This window comes from Triturus cristatus, chromosome 5_1 (genome assembly GCF_964204655.1).
Source record: "Triturus cristatus chromosome 5_1, aTriCri1.1, whole genome shotgun sequence".
NCBI classification, from domain to species: Eukaryota; Metazoa; Chordata; class Amphibia; order Caudata; family Salamandridae; genus Triturus; species Triturus cristatus.
This window is the reverse complement of record NC_140587.1, coordinates 472367598-472384342: the sequence shown is the minus strand read 5'-3', so window position 1 is coordinate 472384342 and position 16745 is coordinate 472367598. Positions and strand designations below refer to the sequence as shown.

General features: G+C 47.0%; 1 protein-coding gene across 1 annotated transcript in view; it reads right to left on the bottom strand.

Annotated features, from left to right (window-relative positions):
* Positions 1 to 16745, bottom strand: part of CALB1 (calbindin 1) — a 191518-nt gene that overhangs the window by 133596 nt on the left and 41177 nt on the right. The window contains exon 3 of the mRNA XM_085605305.1: positions 4592 to 4666. Within this exon, the coding sequence (XP_085461431.1) occupies positions 4592 to 4666 (75 nt within the window). The remainder of the gene's footprint in view (positions 1 to 4591; positions 4667 to 16745) is intronic.

Below are 16745 nucleotides of genomic sequence, written 5' to 3'. Positions count from 1 at the left end.
GCTGCGGGCCGCGGCACAAGCAGCAATAGTAAACATGCACTTTTTAAACATCCCTGCACTATGTAGCAGGCACCATGCGGTTCCTGCCTCATGGTGCAGGGATGTTTATGGGGGCACCACAGGTGCCCCCTACGCCTCATAGTGGAGGCCGCGGAGGGATTGGGGCCCTCAAAGTCCATTTTCATCTGCCTTTCTGTGGAGGTCGGACTGCCATAGAAAGGCAGACCGAAAGGCACATCGTAATCTCTACGGCGGTGCCTGAGCTGTCACCACCCTTATTGTAGGGAATACATTCTGACCGCTGGCCCAACAGGCTTCTTGAGCCCATTGGAACAGCAGCAGTTGGTCCCTCTGCCTGCTGCCTCTGACGGCTGCATTGTAATGCGGTGGTCAGACCACAGGGGCAGATGTCCTTCGGACCGCAACTGGCGGCCGATCAGTTGCGGTCCCACCGACATCGTAATGAGGCCTTAAGCCATTTGGTGTTCGGACCAGTCCCCAGGCTATTTCTTTTGACATGATTGTACTTGAAGTTTATGAATACAAATCATGCAAGATACTAGCAAACCACATTTTGCAGTGAAAGTGTTATTTTGTGAAAGTTTTATGGAATTTTGGGAAATATCATGAAAACTATTACACAATTTCACACACCATTAAACTATAAAGGTGAATAGGAACTCTGCTCTGTGATGGAAACCTGTGCTTCAAATTTCCTGGGAGGACCTTGTGAAATGCTTACTGAATTGGTAGAGCTGGGTGTGGGATTACTGAAGCAGCTTGCTCGCGCCACTAGTATGTGAGGGTCTGAATTCAGGATTCTCAGTGCTGAATCTGTACCAGAATCAATGCCAGTGCCCACAGATTTGTTCAGAATCCCACCGCTGGTGCTATCGTAGTTCTGGACACCAAATACCAAGCCTGCTGTGGCTTGATTCCACTTTCACCAGACACTCCTGGTCTCTTTATTTCACTCTTGCAGGTTTATTTTTATCCCTACTTTCTTTGTCACTGTTTTTCCATCTTTCTCTTCCTTCTCCTTTCTCTCTTTTTGCGTTTTTCTCTTTTTTGCTGTGGCTCAAAGTTTGCTGAGGAAACATAAGCGCTAGTCTTCAAAACTGAGTGTTGGTGGACCCCAACTACAACCACTGGTTAAAATTAAGCACTGGGAATTCCGAGATTTGCTTTAATTCTGTATGTGTTATTATATCATCGTCAAGGTTTTCCTAGGACATATTTAACAGGTAAAACCTAGCTGAGTATGTCCCTGGAAAACGACCCAGATTATGAGAATGCTCATTCCATAGTGAAAAATATGTACAACGGATTTCAAGGTGACATGCATTAGATATCGCTAGGTAATTTGATCCTGTTTTTTCCTTTCCATTACGATGCATGTGGCTTTAGATTTTGCTGGAAATGGCCCTTTTTTCAGGGTTACCCCCAAACTTTTTGCCTGTACCCTCTACTTTTTCTCAATTTGTTTTTGCTGGCCTTAGGACTCTGATAACTTTACCACTGCTAATCAGTGCTACAGTGCATGTACTCACCTCATGGTTATACTGACTTATACCCAGGGCAACTGGAATTATGCGATTGTACGGCCACAGCGATTTTCACAAAATTATAGATTTGCTGCATTTGCTACATAATCCATCATCTGCTGCATAATCTGCAGATTTTAGCAACAAAAAAAATTGTTTCTATCTGAAATGGTTCAAAAGTTAGCAAAAACGCAGTGACACGTGTAGCCGTGCAGTGGATGGCCCTTTACAAAGGTGGAATGGTCACTTTTCCGTTACTTATTGCTTATATGTGGGTGTTAAACTGGTACTAAAGAGGTTCAACTAATGCCAAGACAGTGTTAACAAGTTTCAAATTGACAAAATAATGAAGTAATACTATCAGAAAATGTGCTGCATAATGCTGCAAAATTTGCCTTTCATTGTTGCATAATTTACTTAAGCCTGTCGTATAATTTGTCCCTCCGCTGCTGCATAATTCCAGTGGTCCTGCTTATACCCAATTGTACTTATAAGTCTCTAGTAAAGTGCTACTACATGTACCCAGGGCCTGTAAATGAAATGCTACTAGTGGGTCTTCAGCACTGGCTGTGTCACCCACATAAATCGCCCTTTAAATGTCTCAGGCATGCCACTGCAGAGCCTGTGTGTGTAGTATAAACTGACAGTTCGACCTGACAAGATAAAACTTTGGCCCAAACCTTCCTTTTTAGTACATATAAGACACCCCTAGGGTAGGCCCTGGACAGCCCAGAGGGCAGAGGGCCATGTATTTGAAAGCATGACATGTACTTTTAAATGTTATTTGTCTTGGTAGTGAAAACCTCTTAAATTACAAGTCTGAAAATGCCACTTTTAAAAAGTTGTCATTTTCGAGCCTTAGCCATTTGGTGCCAGCAGCTTGTCTCTGCGCACGTTGCTGGGTGTAGTTAGCAGTTGGCCTTTGTGTAATCCTCCTAGAGAGCCAAACACAATGGGAGATTAGGTGTGACTGAACAGGCCACCACTGGCAGAATCGGAGATAGGAACTAAACCCAGCCCTACTTACACCTTCCCTGTCTTCACACAAAGAGCTGTATACCCACTGTAGTTAGTCTGGAGCCAGGACAGGGAAGGCAAGACATCTGTGCACTTCAAAAGCATGCCTTTTGAAGTCTCCCCCATTTTAAAGGCACCACTGGGTATGAATCCTGGGCCTCAGGCACCACAACTTGAGTACGCTTCTGGACCTGTGGATACTCTGCCAGGAAGGACTGCTGTACTGCTTCAAGGACTGTGACTCTGCCGGACTGTTGCTCTGAAGGAGTGCTGGCTTGCTATGCTGACCTGCTGCCCTCTTGCCCAGGGAAGAAGAATTAGACCTGCAGCCCATCTTGAACCTAGGATTCCAGAGTGATTGAAAGGATACTCTGTCGGCTTCCTGATATGAGCCTCAGAGACCTAACAGGCTCTCCACAGCTCCTGGACCCATCTTCACCTAGTTCCTGGCCCCAAGTGACACCTCTTAGGTCCTGGGCCCTTGGTGTGGCTCTCGAGCTCTTTAATTCAAGCTTTTAAGCTCTTTGTGACTGCAAACATGTACGTTCACACTGGAACTGCACTGCTCGCACGGAAAATCAGCACAAGCCACCACAAGTCTGTCTCTTCACACAGCAAACATCGCTAGCCTGCGTGGACCACCAACACGAGGCTCCAGCCTACCTGTCGGCAACTGCCCCACCTGCTCCTTGCGCAATGCCGACCGCCGCCAGCGTCACTCTCCTTACTCCCAGCGATCGTATTACACGCAAACGGGACTATTGACACAGAACTTGAGAAGTTAAACCTTCAATGGGACTAATCTGGGGCTATATCTGAACCGTGCTCCATCTCGGTCGGCTTGAACTTTTGGATTTGACCTGGTCCAATGTAACCAGATAGCCGTGGTTGGCGCGTTATGCTTTTAGGTGCTATATTGCAGTTTATTCTTTAAAAAATCATAACTCCTGTTCTATTGATTATATTTTTGTTGTTTTGGTCTTGTTTTATTTATTAAATGCAGATCTATTTTTCTAACCTGGTGTGGAATTGTTTTGTGAGGTGGCTTCACTTTTTTAATGTTTGAAGTTTTGCAACAAATACTTTAAACATTGCCTCTAAGTTAAGCCTGACTTCCCTGTGCCAAGCTACTAGAGAGTGGAGCACAGCTAAATGTGGGGTTCACTTGTGATTTAGCCAGATTAGGATTGTGATTGCTGCTTGACCAGGGCTCACACCCCGGTCAACCAGTAACCCAATTTCTAACAGATATGTTTTGTAAAAGCATAAGTACAAAGACAAAAGCATGCGTTGCTGAGAAGCTTGCACATGAAACGGGGCGCATGGAAGTCTTTCTCTGAATTTCTAACCAATGGCGTAGAGACAGGTCACATTCGACCGTTTAATGGCCTCTGTGCTCTGGCGCTCATTGGGAAGAAAAACAATCTATCCCTCCAGCTCAGAAACTTTGCTGTCGGCAATGTTTGAAATGGGCTGGAAGCAGCAAGTTGCCAGCTTAGAACATTTAATGACATAAACCCTTTAGAGAAATTAATTCTCTGTGCAACCATGCGGAGTCCTGTTCATAACCACCTCAGCTACAATAGCCATCATAGCACAGAGTTGGAAGGCGCTGGGCCTCCGGACCCATGGCCGAGATGAACATCAGTTCAGAGAACGGGGGATTATACTGCAGTTGCCTGAAATATGACCGTGAACGCGCCCAATTAATGTCTCTGGCTTGAAGCTGCAATGCTCAGCGCGTGCGGTGAATGCCTCAGAGGAGAGGGCAGAGAAGGCCTACCCTGTACAGTTCCATGCACCACAGAGAGGCGGGGAACAGCACAGACCGCTCCCGTCGCGCCCCAGGATCTGAGAGGAAAAAAGCCTTGTGATTTCTGCTGCACGGGATAGACAAGAAGAAATAGCTGCCCACGGTCTACTCAGCAAGAAACGCCAAGTGTCTTTCTGTTGATTAATACCGGTCTTAACAGGGACATTTGATACAAACAGGCACGTTAAACAACCAAATGTGCAAAGCAGTAGCTTACCTCCACGATTCCAATTTTGCCCTCGGTGTTGTCGCCGTACTGGTCCACGAAAGCCTTCATTTTGTCGGACAGGTCCTAAAATTTACAATCACACCGTAATTAGTTTTCCGACAGAGCGCACACCCGCTCATCAAATGTGAATGGACTGCCCTTAAATTACCAGGGTCTGAAGACTGCTGTCACACTGCACGGGTTCCACACTGGAAGCCGCTGACAGCAACTGATAACCAGACAAGGTGCGGAATCCCTCGCCCTCCACCCCTAGGCCGGGCGGAGGCTCGAGAGCGCCGCATTGTGAGGGGGACACTGGGTTCTGGGTTTACTGGCACTCAGGGGGTGAGAGGGACGAAGGCACACATCTCTGTTCAGCAGCATTTTTCGTATCACCACCATGAGATCCAACCCCCAAAAATTACGGGAAGCATATTTCATAAGCACACCATCATGTGATAATTCTGAGATATGGAATTCTAACTAAAATCTACCATAGCAGCTACAAAACAGATACAGAGCAATTGTGATATGTTTATGCAATACAAATAGATTGAATTATTGTTTAGGTAGGTGAGTTCCAGCATTAGGTTTCCTGTTAACTTCCTCCATCTCACCTAGTGTCATCCAACTTTTCTCCTCTGAATGTATTAACTTTTGTGTAGTGCTGATGATAGACATTTTGGGTGCAGCATCTAAAAACTACAAGATAAGAATACTGAACTAACGAGGTGCTTAATGTATGCACTACATAAATGTAAATAAATACTTCGCTAACGTGTGCAGTACAGTGGTAAGAATAGTGTAATAAATATCTTTTGTGACTTAACAACCTTTTACTATCCTTAGAAGCCGGGGAGGATACTGGTGGATTTAAATGTCCCTGTGAGTGAACTCCATGTTGGGACCCAACACTGCGTTAGTTGTCCTTCAAGCGCGCTATATAACAGCAGCAGCGCTTTTAGTCACCTATTTACATTCAGATTTCGAATAAAGCATAGAGTCAGAGCCACCCTTTAGGGTGCCATTCCTAAGCTTCCTTATAACTGTACAGTTCATTTTAAATGCCCACAAATCTCTCCTTCAACACCTCCCATCACACTGACAAACTGTGCTCTGATGTTCCCTCATCTCCAGTTTCTGACCCTGATGACAGCAGTGGCTGCAGTTGTAGATGGTAAGAGGCTCTGCATCCACTAAATATTCTCTCTAAGATGTTGAGAAAGATTACATCCGACAGCAGCAATGTTTCTCTCCAATCCCCAGCACGCCTTGTAAGATAGTCAGCCACTGCCATTACATAGTTACATCCTTAGGTGGTGCCAGACACATTGGGGAGCATGTGGTGCTGGTCAGATCACCTCTGCCAGGGTTGAGCTCTTTGGTTTCTATACTTGGAGGCACCTTTGTTGATACTGCTGCTTCTTCTTAGAACCTTTCAGTTCTGTTTCACCCCTTGCACGATGAACCTGCTGATGCTGGGCTCTGTTCCTGTGAAACTGGCATCTGCACTTTGCATCAGCCACAACATTGTCAAGCTTTAGGTTGACTTTTGACTCCTTAAGACTACCTCTCTCTCTCTCTCTTAAGAGAAGGTGCAGTCGTTGTCTCATGTTCTTTAGTGGTTAGCCATGGGCTGTATATAGCTTGTCTGCAGTGGTGACACATACTATGACAGTTTATTTACTTTTTAGGACTATACCATGAGAGACATTTTACTTAGATTGCTTTGTATAGCTTTCTTCAAATGGCTCCCCATGGAGCTGACACTGAAGCTGGATATTTCATTCATAGGCATCAATGGTTTGTGTGAGCGACAGGAAGAATATGAGGCATGACGGTGGGAAAATTCCCAGGCTCCTTTTCCAATCCAATCCAATCCAAAATTTCTTTATTTCGGCCGATTAGGCCATAAAAGATAGAATCACACAATACATTTAAAACGGTCACTAAAAATACAAGCATGATAAAACCAGTAAAATCAATATACAAATGTTACGGACATCTAGACAATGGAATTCATTAAACAACACAGTTCTTATTTATATTAGACCTTATGTGCCACATAGCCGTTAAAAATTTTGCAACTGCAAAGACTATGTGCGGATCAGTGTTCGTTTTCAATATTCTGTACACCTGCTGATGACTCCTAATGCCCAGATTTCTGCATAGCGGGACTAGCCAGTATCTTCTTGGTCTATTGTAAGCTGGGCAAAAGAACACAATGTGGATTTCTTCCTCATCATGATTGCAGCAGCCTGGACAGATTTTATCATTCTTTATTGTCCAGTTGTGGGTAAAAATTTTGATAGGGAGAGTCCCTAGCCTCCATTGTATGAACAATTTTCTGGATAGGATGGGAAAAATAATATCCATAAATCCCTCAAACTGGTAATGGTCCTTGAAAGTCAGAAATCGATCAGTCAAGGACCCTTTGTTAGATGCAGAGACCAGGGAGGCATAACGTTGCTCCCTATATATACCCACAAGGCGTTTGCGGGAGACCCCAAGACAGCCTTGCTCTGGCGATTCCCATAATTCGGGGAGCCCCAGCCGATAGAGTTCTTTCTTAATCGAGGCTAGCCAGGTAATTTTATCGCAGGAATTCAGATTCATAACATGTACAAGCTCTTGCCTATAGTGTAGAAGCTCAACAGTGGACCAGAGCCTATGCCAGAACCTTAATGGCATAAGTTCCAGGTCCTCTTTTATAGAGGGTAGACCCATATCCATTCTTAGGGGAAGAAGGGGTGTGCCTCGGGGGAGGGCCAGGAGACGCCTTAAAAAATTGTTTTCTACATTAATGATTCCTGTGCCCGCCGTGTATCCCCAGAGTTCTCCACCATAGGATGCGGCTGCTTTGGCTTGCGACTTGTACATTACAACTGCCGGGCTAATTGGTTTGTAGGTGGAGGAATTTGCTACCTTCAGAATTCCCCCGGACAGTTGTGCAAGTTTCATGCGACTAATTGCTACGTGAGGTTCCCATGATAGGTTCTCATGCAGCGTTACCCCTAGGTACTGAAAGGTTTTTACTCTCTCCAGTGTGACTGAACTCAGGGATGGGTTTGGTCTAGTTTTGGCTGAGGGGTTAAATATCATAAATTTGGTCTTCCCTGTATTTATTTCCAGGCCATATTGGCTACAGAAAAGGCCAAAACCATCTAAAATCCGTTGAATCCCCATCGGGGATTTGGACAGCAGGAGGGTATCATCCGCGAACATAATGGCCGGTACCCTCCTGCCGGCCAGAGACGGGGCGTCATTATCATGAACATTGTCAAGATATGCAATTACATTGTTAACATAGAGGCAGAACAGGGTCGGGGCAAGGACACAACCCTGTCTGACCCCTCTATGTACTGGGAATTTTGATGTCAGCGCACCCGTCCTTCCATACCTGACCTGTGCAAAGTTGTTTTCATGGAGCATAATAATGGCATTTAGTAGATGGGGTGGAACTCCCAGCCCCGTTAGTGTCTCCCATAGTTTCTTCCTGGGGACCAGGTCAAAAGCTGACCTCAGGTCCACGAACACCATGTACAGCCTTCCCCTCTCAATGATCACAGTTTTCCAATATAGGAGTACGAGGCGGAAGATCTGATCCATGGTGGACGTGTTTTTCCGGAAGCCAGCTTGTAAGGGGCTGAGAATTTTATTTTCCTCCATCCACTCCAAAAGGTGGTTTAGGAGTAGGCGCGAGTATATTTTCTGGGGGACATCTATGAGGCTTATTGGCCTGTAGTTGGCTGGGAGCAGAGGAGAACCCTTTTTGAAAATGGGCACTATCTCAGCCCCCAGCCAAGTACAAGGAATCTCCATCCCACCCAGAATAGCGTTAAAGAGTGTAAGGAGATAGGGACCCCATATGTCTGCGTATGAGCGAAAAAGATCGCCAGGCAACCTGTCAAGACCAGGGGCCTTCCCCCTCGAAAGGGCTAGAATAACATTGACCACCTCGGAAAGAGTAAATTCCAGGGCTGGTACTGGGGCGGGAGCAGCAGTAGAGACCATATCCCTCCCACCATCAATTTGAGGTGGTTCCTGGTATAATTGGCCAAAATGGCCCTCCCAAACGGATGCTGCAATATTTGGCTCTATTGCAGCTTTGGGGTCTGGCATACCAGTATTCACCAGGGACCAAAATTTCCTCAGATCTTTCGCTTCCAGTGCTGATGTTAAATCCTGCCATTTATTCCAATCCCATTCGGCTCGTGCCACTGCCATGGTTTTCTTGTAGATTCGTCTAAGCTCAACAAGTTTGCTCTTGTCCGATCCTTTTTTAACACACTTCAGGAGTTCGGACTTAGCCTTTTTACAAGATGCATTATACCAGGTTGGAGTTCGAGTTGTATTTTTCCTTGGGGGTAACACTGGGTAAAAAACCTCACCTAAAAGGGCCACCAGTTCCTCATGTATGTGGGCTAGTTTCTTGTTGAATTCCAAGTTTCTTGGCTGTGAGATTAGATTGTCCGTTTCTATTAGCTTCGGGAGTGCTAGCCGAAAAATCTTACTTAGGGACTCTTCGGAGCTCGCCAGTTTCCCCCATTTGATCCTACGTCTATTGGAACTAATTGTCAAGTTCCCGGGATCTTTGCTGGGCTCAACGGCAAGTGATCGATCAGCACCTTTAGGGTGCGCCATATACATTACAAGTGCATTATGATCACTGTCCGTTCTTGATATTATTCTAAAATCCAGAACCATAGGCCAGAGACTAATATCTACAAAAATGTAATCTAGCCTAGATTCTTGGTTCACCCTGTTAAAAGTACATGCAGAGGGAGTATCTGAGGTACTACGGCCATTACATGCCCTTAAAGAAAAATTTAGCGTTAAGGACAGAATTTGTACTACTAGGGGCGACCAGATTTTGACATATGGCGATTGACAACGCGGTACGCCCCAGAGGTCGTCTTCCACTACGAGGGCTCCTTCCTTGAGGCCTTCTAAGGGCTCAAAGTGGCAATTCAAATCGCCTCCCAAGACTATCTTAAAGTCATTAGGGAGGCTGGCCAAAAAGCAAGTAAGATCATCAAGTGTGGGAGATTCCATGGCCAGCTTGGTGGGACGGGAGTATACATTGATTATTGCTAGTCTCGAAGCGTTAGGCCACCTGAGTAGAACGCACTGGATGTCCTGCGAATGCGTCGGTAAGCTCTCCGCATTACACCCAATGTGGCTAGCCACCCAGATCGCCAACCCTCCGGAGGGCCTCCCTCTGCCTGACCAGATCGCGTTTATTTCGAACACAGCATACCCCACTCTAGATAATGGTTCCCTTGCCCATGTCTCTTGAAAGAGGCAGATGTCGCTGTTGGCTATCAGGGACTCCCAGTCGCTCGTGTCGAGTTTATTGACAATGCCAGCGACATTCCAAGAAAGAACCTTTAAGGAGACGTTAAGCGGGTCAGGGACACTTCCAGCACTTTTAAGCGGGGCAGCATCCAATGGTGCAATCGTAAGACTGGGCAGGAATTTTTCCACAGTAGATAGTTCCATCGGGTCTGCATTATGATGCGTTGGGACTGACAATTTTAACTTGTTATTAGTACAACCCAAGATGATTTTAGTTTTGGATGTTACAGTTTCTTCACCGTGGGGGTTAATGGATGTCAAGTTCTCCCCTTGGGGGGCACCGTATTCTTGAGTGGCGGTATCTATTTCGCATGCGCCATGCCCCTGGCCCTTAGAGAGTCAATCTGTCTGTTCAAGACAGCTATATCTATTGGGATGGAAAAGGTTACCAAAGTTTGTGCATGAAGCATTACGGGTGGGCCTGACTCTGCGGCCATCAGCAGCCGTTCCAACCCGGGTCCAGCCATTGTCAATGTTCATTATTGGCTTAAAAATATTGGGATAAAAGTATGACAGGTGGACCACTTCAATAGATGTAGACCCTTTGTTCCCGGTCCAATTACAAATATAGGACACAATTTTGGGGTTCCTAAAATTTACAATTATACAGTCACCAGCACATTTCTTATCGGTATGGCTGATCCAAGGGACTCTTCTAACCATGAGAATTTCTCCCTTAGTGTAAGGTGGTAGTGGCCTGTGAGTGTTAAGCCAACTAGTGACCTTGTTATGTAAAGAATCATATGGTTCCACCACGGTTCCCTCGAACGGGGGTACTCCCTTCAAAACAACAGAATAGGCAGCAGCCTCGGGAGGCAAATTTACCACTTTGCGCCGATCTTGTAGACTGTCTTGCCTGTCTGTAGGGTTCCTTGCGTCATTTAATAATTTTACCTGATTAGGACCAGAGGCCGTACCAGATGAGTTCAGCCTACTGGTAGATCCTGTGACGGGTTGGTGGTTGCAGGGTAGTGCGGAGGCGGATTTTAACAAAGAAGCTGGCTGCACATTTTCCAATGAGGTGGCTGTGAGGGGTACAGGGGACGGGATGATGGAATTTAAAAGTAGATTAGGTAAATTGGGAGCCCCTATGGAGTGCCCACCTACTGCGTGCATACCTGCTCTTTGGTCTGAGACTAAACCTAGTAATCCCCTACGCAAATCTATTAGGCAGATTTCAATGTTGGCCAGACGGTCTTCTAGGGGATTAAGCAGTTCCCTCAATAGAGTGCGTAAATCAGAGAACATACTATCATACATCCCGGCAGCGTTTTGTTGGCTAGGAGGATTTTTTGCCGGGGTGTGTTGGTGCAGGGCTTCGTGTTTACGGGATGAGACCGGCCCTTTGCTAACTATGTCCTGTTTAGTTCCCCTAGCTCTAGGATTAGCTTTAGTAGCTTTAGAATTACCCCCCCTGGTTTTGTAGGCCCTTTTATCCAATTTCGGGATTGCTCCCTCCTTCTCCTGCTGTATGGGCTGAGTCAGGGCCTTGGTATTGCTTATGGTCTGCTCAATGACAGCTACCTCAGCAGTGGTGTGTACTGTGGGGCCCTTACAGTTTGGGAGAGGTAGGATGCTAAGCTCTGCATGCTCAGAATTTTCACAGTCAATAGAGGAGGTAATGGAGCAGTTAGTAACGGATAGGTCTGGGAGAGCAGGCAGCCCAACTACCCCCCCTGCCGGAAGTGTTATGAGATTTGGTTGCTTGGCGGGGGTGGCAACATGTGCGATGGGTCCCAGGGAGGATCTCCTCACCCAGTCTATTTCTTGGGAGATACGTCTTTCAAGAATGGAGATCTCATCCACGAGAAGGGACCCAGCTTTAGCAAAGTACGTATCCAAAGTACCTGTTGGCCTTGCCGTCGCCATAGCACTCTTGCTCCTAGTTTCTCTCGTGGTCATAATGTCACCGACGGCACCTGATATGTGGTGGATTGCGGACACGCTGGAGTGCCCCACGCCCTCCCTCGTCCGTACTCGAACGGCCTCAAACGGCCCGCTCTTTGCCCGGTCTTCGCTCCGGGCGCGTTCCACTGGCGCGTTCGGGGAATAGGCTTAAACTGGGGGGAGGGGTCGATAAAGGGGCGGGACCGGGAAGAGACACCAGGTGTGCCGAGTAAGGTTGTCAGAGAGCACCCTGGTCCTCGCAGTCCCGGTCTCACGAGCTCCGCAGCGGCCTCTCCGCAGGCAGCGCGACTTCCCCTCCGGTCCAGCAACAGGATAGAGACCAGCTCCAAGGTATTCCTCAGTCCGTGGCAGGTTCAGCGAGCGGCTCCTTTTCCTTCTTGAGCTATATTCCACTCTGCTGACTCTCCTGTGATGTTAAAAGTCATCGGCAAGATCTCAGAAGGAGAAGATCACCTCTGCATAGTGAAATTCCAAAATGAGAGAAGTGCACATGATCCATGATACATGCTGAACCGTAGAGATTGGTGCAGCTAAGATAGTAACAGAGCCAAGAAGGGGAAACTAGTGCTTGTAAAAAACAGGTGACCCTTTGTACAGCTTAGCAGTGGACAAGCTCTGAGAAGGCGAGTCAGAGACCAGCCCACGATCATCCCTTTTAAGGATGCAGGTAATTTTGATTGTAAAATCTACTCCACATTGACTTTATCAAGTTGCTCTGAGTGATCAGGCAGAGAGGATCTCCTAAATAATCCAGACTAAGGGCCTTATTACGAGTTTGGGGTGCGACACTGGGCCTGTATTTCTTGTGTACGGCAGTTTTTTTTTTAATGTTCCCACAGCAGTGCCCTGAAAATGGGCAAGGCAATGGGAACACCAAAAACAGTTCCTGCGCAGCATGGACTGTAAACTCCATGCCGCGCAGGAACTAGGGTGTATACCCAGGGGGCATAGGTTGTGCCCTCCTGCATGCACCCCATGGTGCAGAAGCACGAGTGATATCTGTAGCACCCCCTTTGTTTCCTCTTCACCACGGTTTTCATGGAGGAGGAACCGGCATGAAAACTGTGGCAGAGAGGAAACTCTTAATATCCTTGGCGGTACTGCGGCCATGCCGTCAAGCATATTGCGGCCTCCTGACTGCTGCAACACCGCCGTCAGGGAACAGCGGTTCCCTGGCAGCTGTGGCGGTGCAATGGTGATCCGACCACCGTAATTTTAATTATGCAGTCGGAAGACCGCCATCGCCGTGCCCGCGGGTCTGGGGTCTGTGGACTGCCAGGCTCGTAATTAGACTCTAAGCATTGATTGTGCTATAGCCAAGCTTTTCCCCGTACATGCTGGTATGTGATGGCTCAAAGCCATCCACATTTTTAAATATTTAATAAAGTAATTCTTAGTACGAAGAGCAAACATTTTGATCCTAAAACTATGAGCCAAAAAACGCTGTGTTTACACAGTGGGAAGTCCACATTTGACAAATAATCTTCAATATTCAGCCAAAGTAAGTGAGTAGTGGCACGTGAACGGTGAAAAAATATTTGTACCTCCGTCCATCCGGGACGACGTGAGACCCAAATAGGTGCAAGGCGGGTGACGCTCTGAAACCAAAGTTTGATAGAGGAGCACACTCCTCCCGAGCCCCGATCAGCGAAAAAAGCTCAGCCATAGTGTCTTTTTTTGCTTTGGTGTCCGTAAGTACGCAGACACCTAGTCCACACACCTTAGCGAGTGTGTAGGTACAAATATCTTTTCACCTTTCACGTGGCACTACTCACTTTGCCACTCACCACTTTCACTGGTCCTGAAGAAAGCCTCACGCAGATTCCTTTGTGGGCAGAAACATGTAGACCCACCACATAGACAACTACAAGATAATAATTTCTTTTTTTAGTTGCATCACGTATAATGTTTTAACCATATCCTGAGCCGCCATCAATAAAATTAGAAAGGCAAGGATTCTCAGAGGTATTTTTAATCCACATCACATCACACCTTTGCACCACATCAGCTCCGCTGTAATCAGGCGTCGTAGCACAACCGGGGGCATTCGGCCACCCGGTTGGGACCCCAATGATGAGGCATGACACCAACTAGGTTGGTGTGTGAGGGGTCTTTTAACAAACCCAGTGGTTTCCCAAACACTGCCTAGCAGTGATCGTACCACACATACTTGGGTTTGTCCATCATTGTTTAAACATACATTATACAGGGTATACGGACGCACCCCCTTCCCTAGCTCTCTCCTTGTTTTTGAGCTTCAATATTATTGTCAGTATTCTGTCTCTTCTCCCACTCTGACGTGGTACTATCAGAAAAATAGCTGATAAATTCCTCTACTCTTCAATTTCTACAAGCCTGGTTCCATATATTTAATTTTATTATTGTATACCTTTGTTGGTTGTTCACCTCATTCATTAAGACAAGCCCTGTGCTTAGACTTACTGTAAAACAAGGTGCTTAGTAACTTTTTTTATAACTACTGATATGCTTACATGAGCTTGACTTCCTTTTGGGATCTGAATGAAAAAGACTCTCATGTACTTCCAAGTACTCACCAAGTGAGGAAGGGAGCTCATTACGATTCGTAGCACTTTCTTCCCCAGGGAATAGTTAGGACTTCTGCTGTCACTAAGCAGTGGCCCTTGAAGGATTTTTCTCTATTTAACCCCTTCGCCGCGGCGCAAATTCCACCGCGGCGCTGGGGGGGGGGGGGTGCGGGGTGAGCGCGGCGCCGCCATGTTCGTGATGGAACCACGCCGTCATGAGTCACGGGCGAGCTGTGCTCATGACGGCGTGGTTCCGTCACGACTCCGCCCACTTGTTATTTCGCCCGCACAGGCGGGGAATCAGTGACGCTTGGGCGGAGCGGCCACAGCATGATGGAACCATGCCGTCATGAGCACACGCCGCCCGTCGCTCATGACGGCGTGGTTCCGTCATGCGCACGCAAGGGGTTAAGATCTAGTTCTGAGCACAGCATGATGGTAAGTGTAAGTACCCTGCTTATATGTGTTTGTTCCCATCCGGCAGCCTTGCTGCCTCATCCAGTCATTTTGTTGTCCTCCAGTCTGCCTTGCGCATTGCTACATGGCCCATGAGAGACCTTGCTCCGGCCCTTCATCTATTTCTCTTAACAAGCTAGGAAAGGTCCTGTGTGAAAATATACATATGCGGCTCATTTGGCTGTTTATCACCCTGACTATTTTAATATTAGAAAAAGTAATAGTTTTTAGGATGCATTCTCCAAGCGCCTTCCAACGCCAAGTGCTTTCTATTCCTTTTTAACACCAAAATGTGCACTGTGAGCATGCGCTAATCAGCTAAGAGTGATAATGGCAACATACAGTTATCGAAAATCAGAATCACGTGGATTGGATCCTTCCAATCATGGCCACACCTTTTCAGATCTTATACATTAGAACATTTCAGAGCTTAAGCTTGTCCTGAACTCCTTTACAGGGACTTCTTTCAATCTACCCGGGAGCAGCTACAAATACCTGAGGTACATTGTACATCTCAAGCTAACTGGCAGGCAACATGTTGTGTCACTGAAGGAAGGTGAGTCTGCAGGAGTAGACTTTGAAGTTAGTTGCTTCAGGTGGTGTAAATTGACAAGATACATCCTGTTGTTAACCCAGCCAGTCAGTCATTCAATGAGGCTTTGACGTGTGGACTGATCATGTCTCTGAGACTAGGCATCAAGCCAGGCTCCTACGATGGATAGTCTGAACTCAAATTGACGACCTCCCGATCACCCCACTAATACCAAAGGACACAAGATTTATCCGAAATCCATTCTTGTCCTATTTTCCCACAGAAGTATGGCTAGTGTCTCCCTCATATGCAGTTGTCTGAAGACTCAACAAATCACTTAGGCCTCGATTATGAGTCTGTCGGTCCACAGACCGCCAGCCTCGAGGGGGCGCTGCGGTGGCAGTCTCCCGACCACCCTATTAGGAGTCAGACCACCATAACCCTGCCGCAGCCACCAGGCAACCGCCGTTCCCGGTTGGTGTTGTGGCGATGTAGAGGCATCCATATGCTTAGCAGGACCGCTGCGGTCCCACCAACCATATTAGGAGTTTCCTCTCTGGCAGGGTTTTGATGGCAGTTCCTCCTCCATGAAAACCCTGGTGGATAGGAAACAAGGGGGGGGGCCCTACCAGGCCCCGTGGTGCCTCTGCGCCCTGTGGATGCACACTGGGGTCACAAAATGTGCCCCCCTGTGTGCATGCACACCAGTTCTTGCATGGCATGGACTTTTTAGTCCATGCTGTGCAGGGACTGTTTTTTGCATTCCCATTGCCGGGCTCGTTTTTAGAGGCTCCGCTGTGAGAACTCCCCAAAAAAGCTCGCAAGACAGGAGGAAACTCCTAATCTGGTGGGCGGCCAGGACACGACTTTGGCGGTGCAGCAGTGGGCGGACCTGGCGCCGCACCACCAAAGTCATAATCAGTCCCTTAGTGGCATTCTGAGTCTTCATATGGAGAGCCCCGGATTCACATTTGCAATTGTCATATTGTCATAGGTATTCTAGCTAATTCTTTGTTTTATTTACTTTTATGCTTATTCTGGAACAAGGGATGTTTCACCCCACTGCTGTCAGTTTCCTAAGAGTCTGTAATGTTCATATTGAACTACCTTATACCATTTTGTGGCTGACTGCATTGAGCATGGTTCTTAGTTAGCGTACACAATTGAAACAGGCCAGCTTATGTCCTGAAACCCAATGTAAACATGTATACAAATATGATGTCATTGCATATCAGCATCCTATAAGTTGGCAGGGTATGCTCAGACGTGAGTCCCTTGCTCACTTTGCCACTGGATTCAAGCAAGCCTGGCTGAAGACGGCTGAAATGCCAGAAACTGGTCTTAGGAAGCTTGTTTCCGGTCC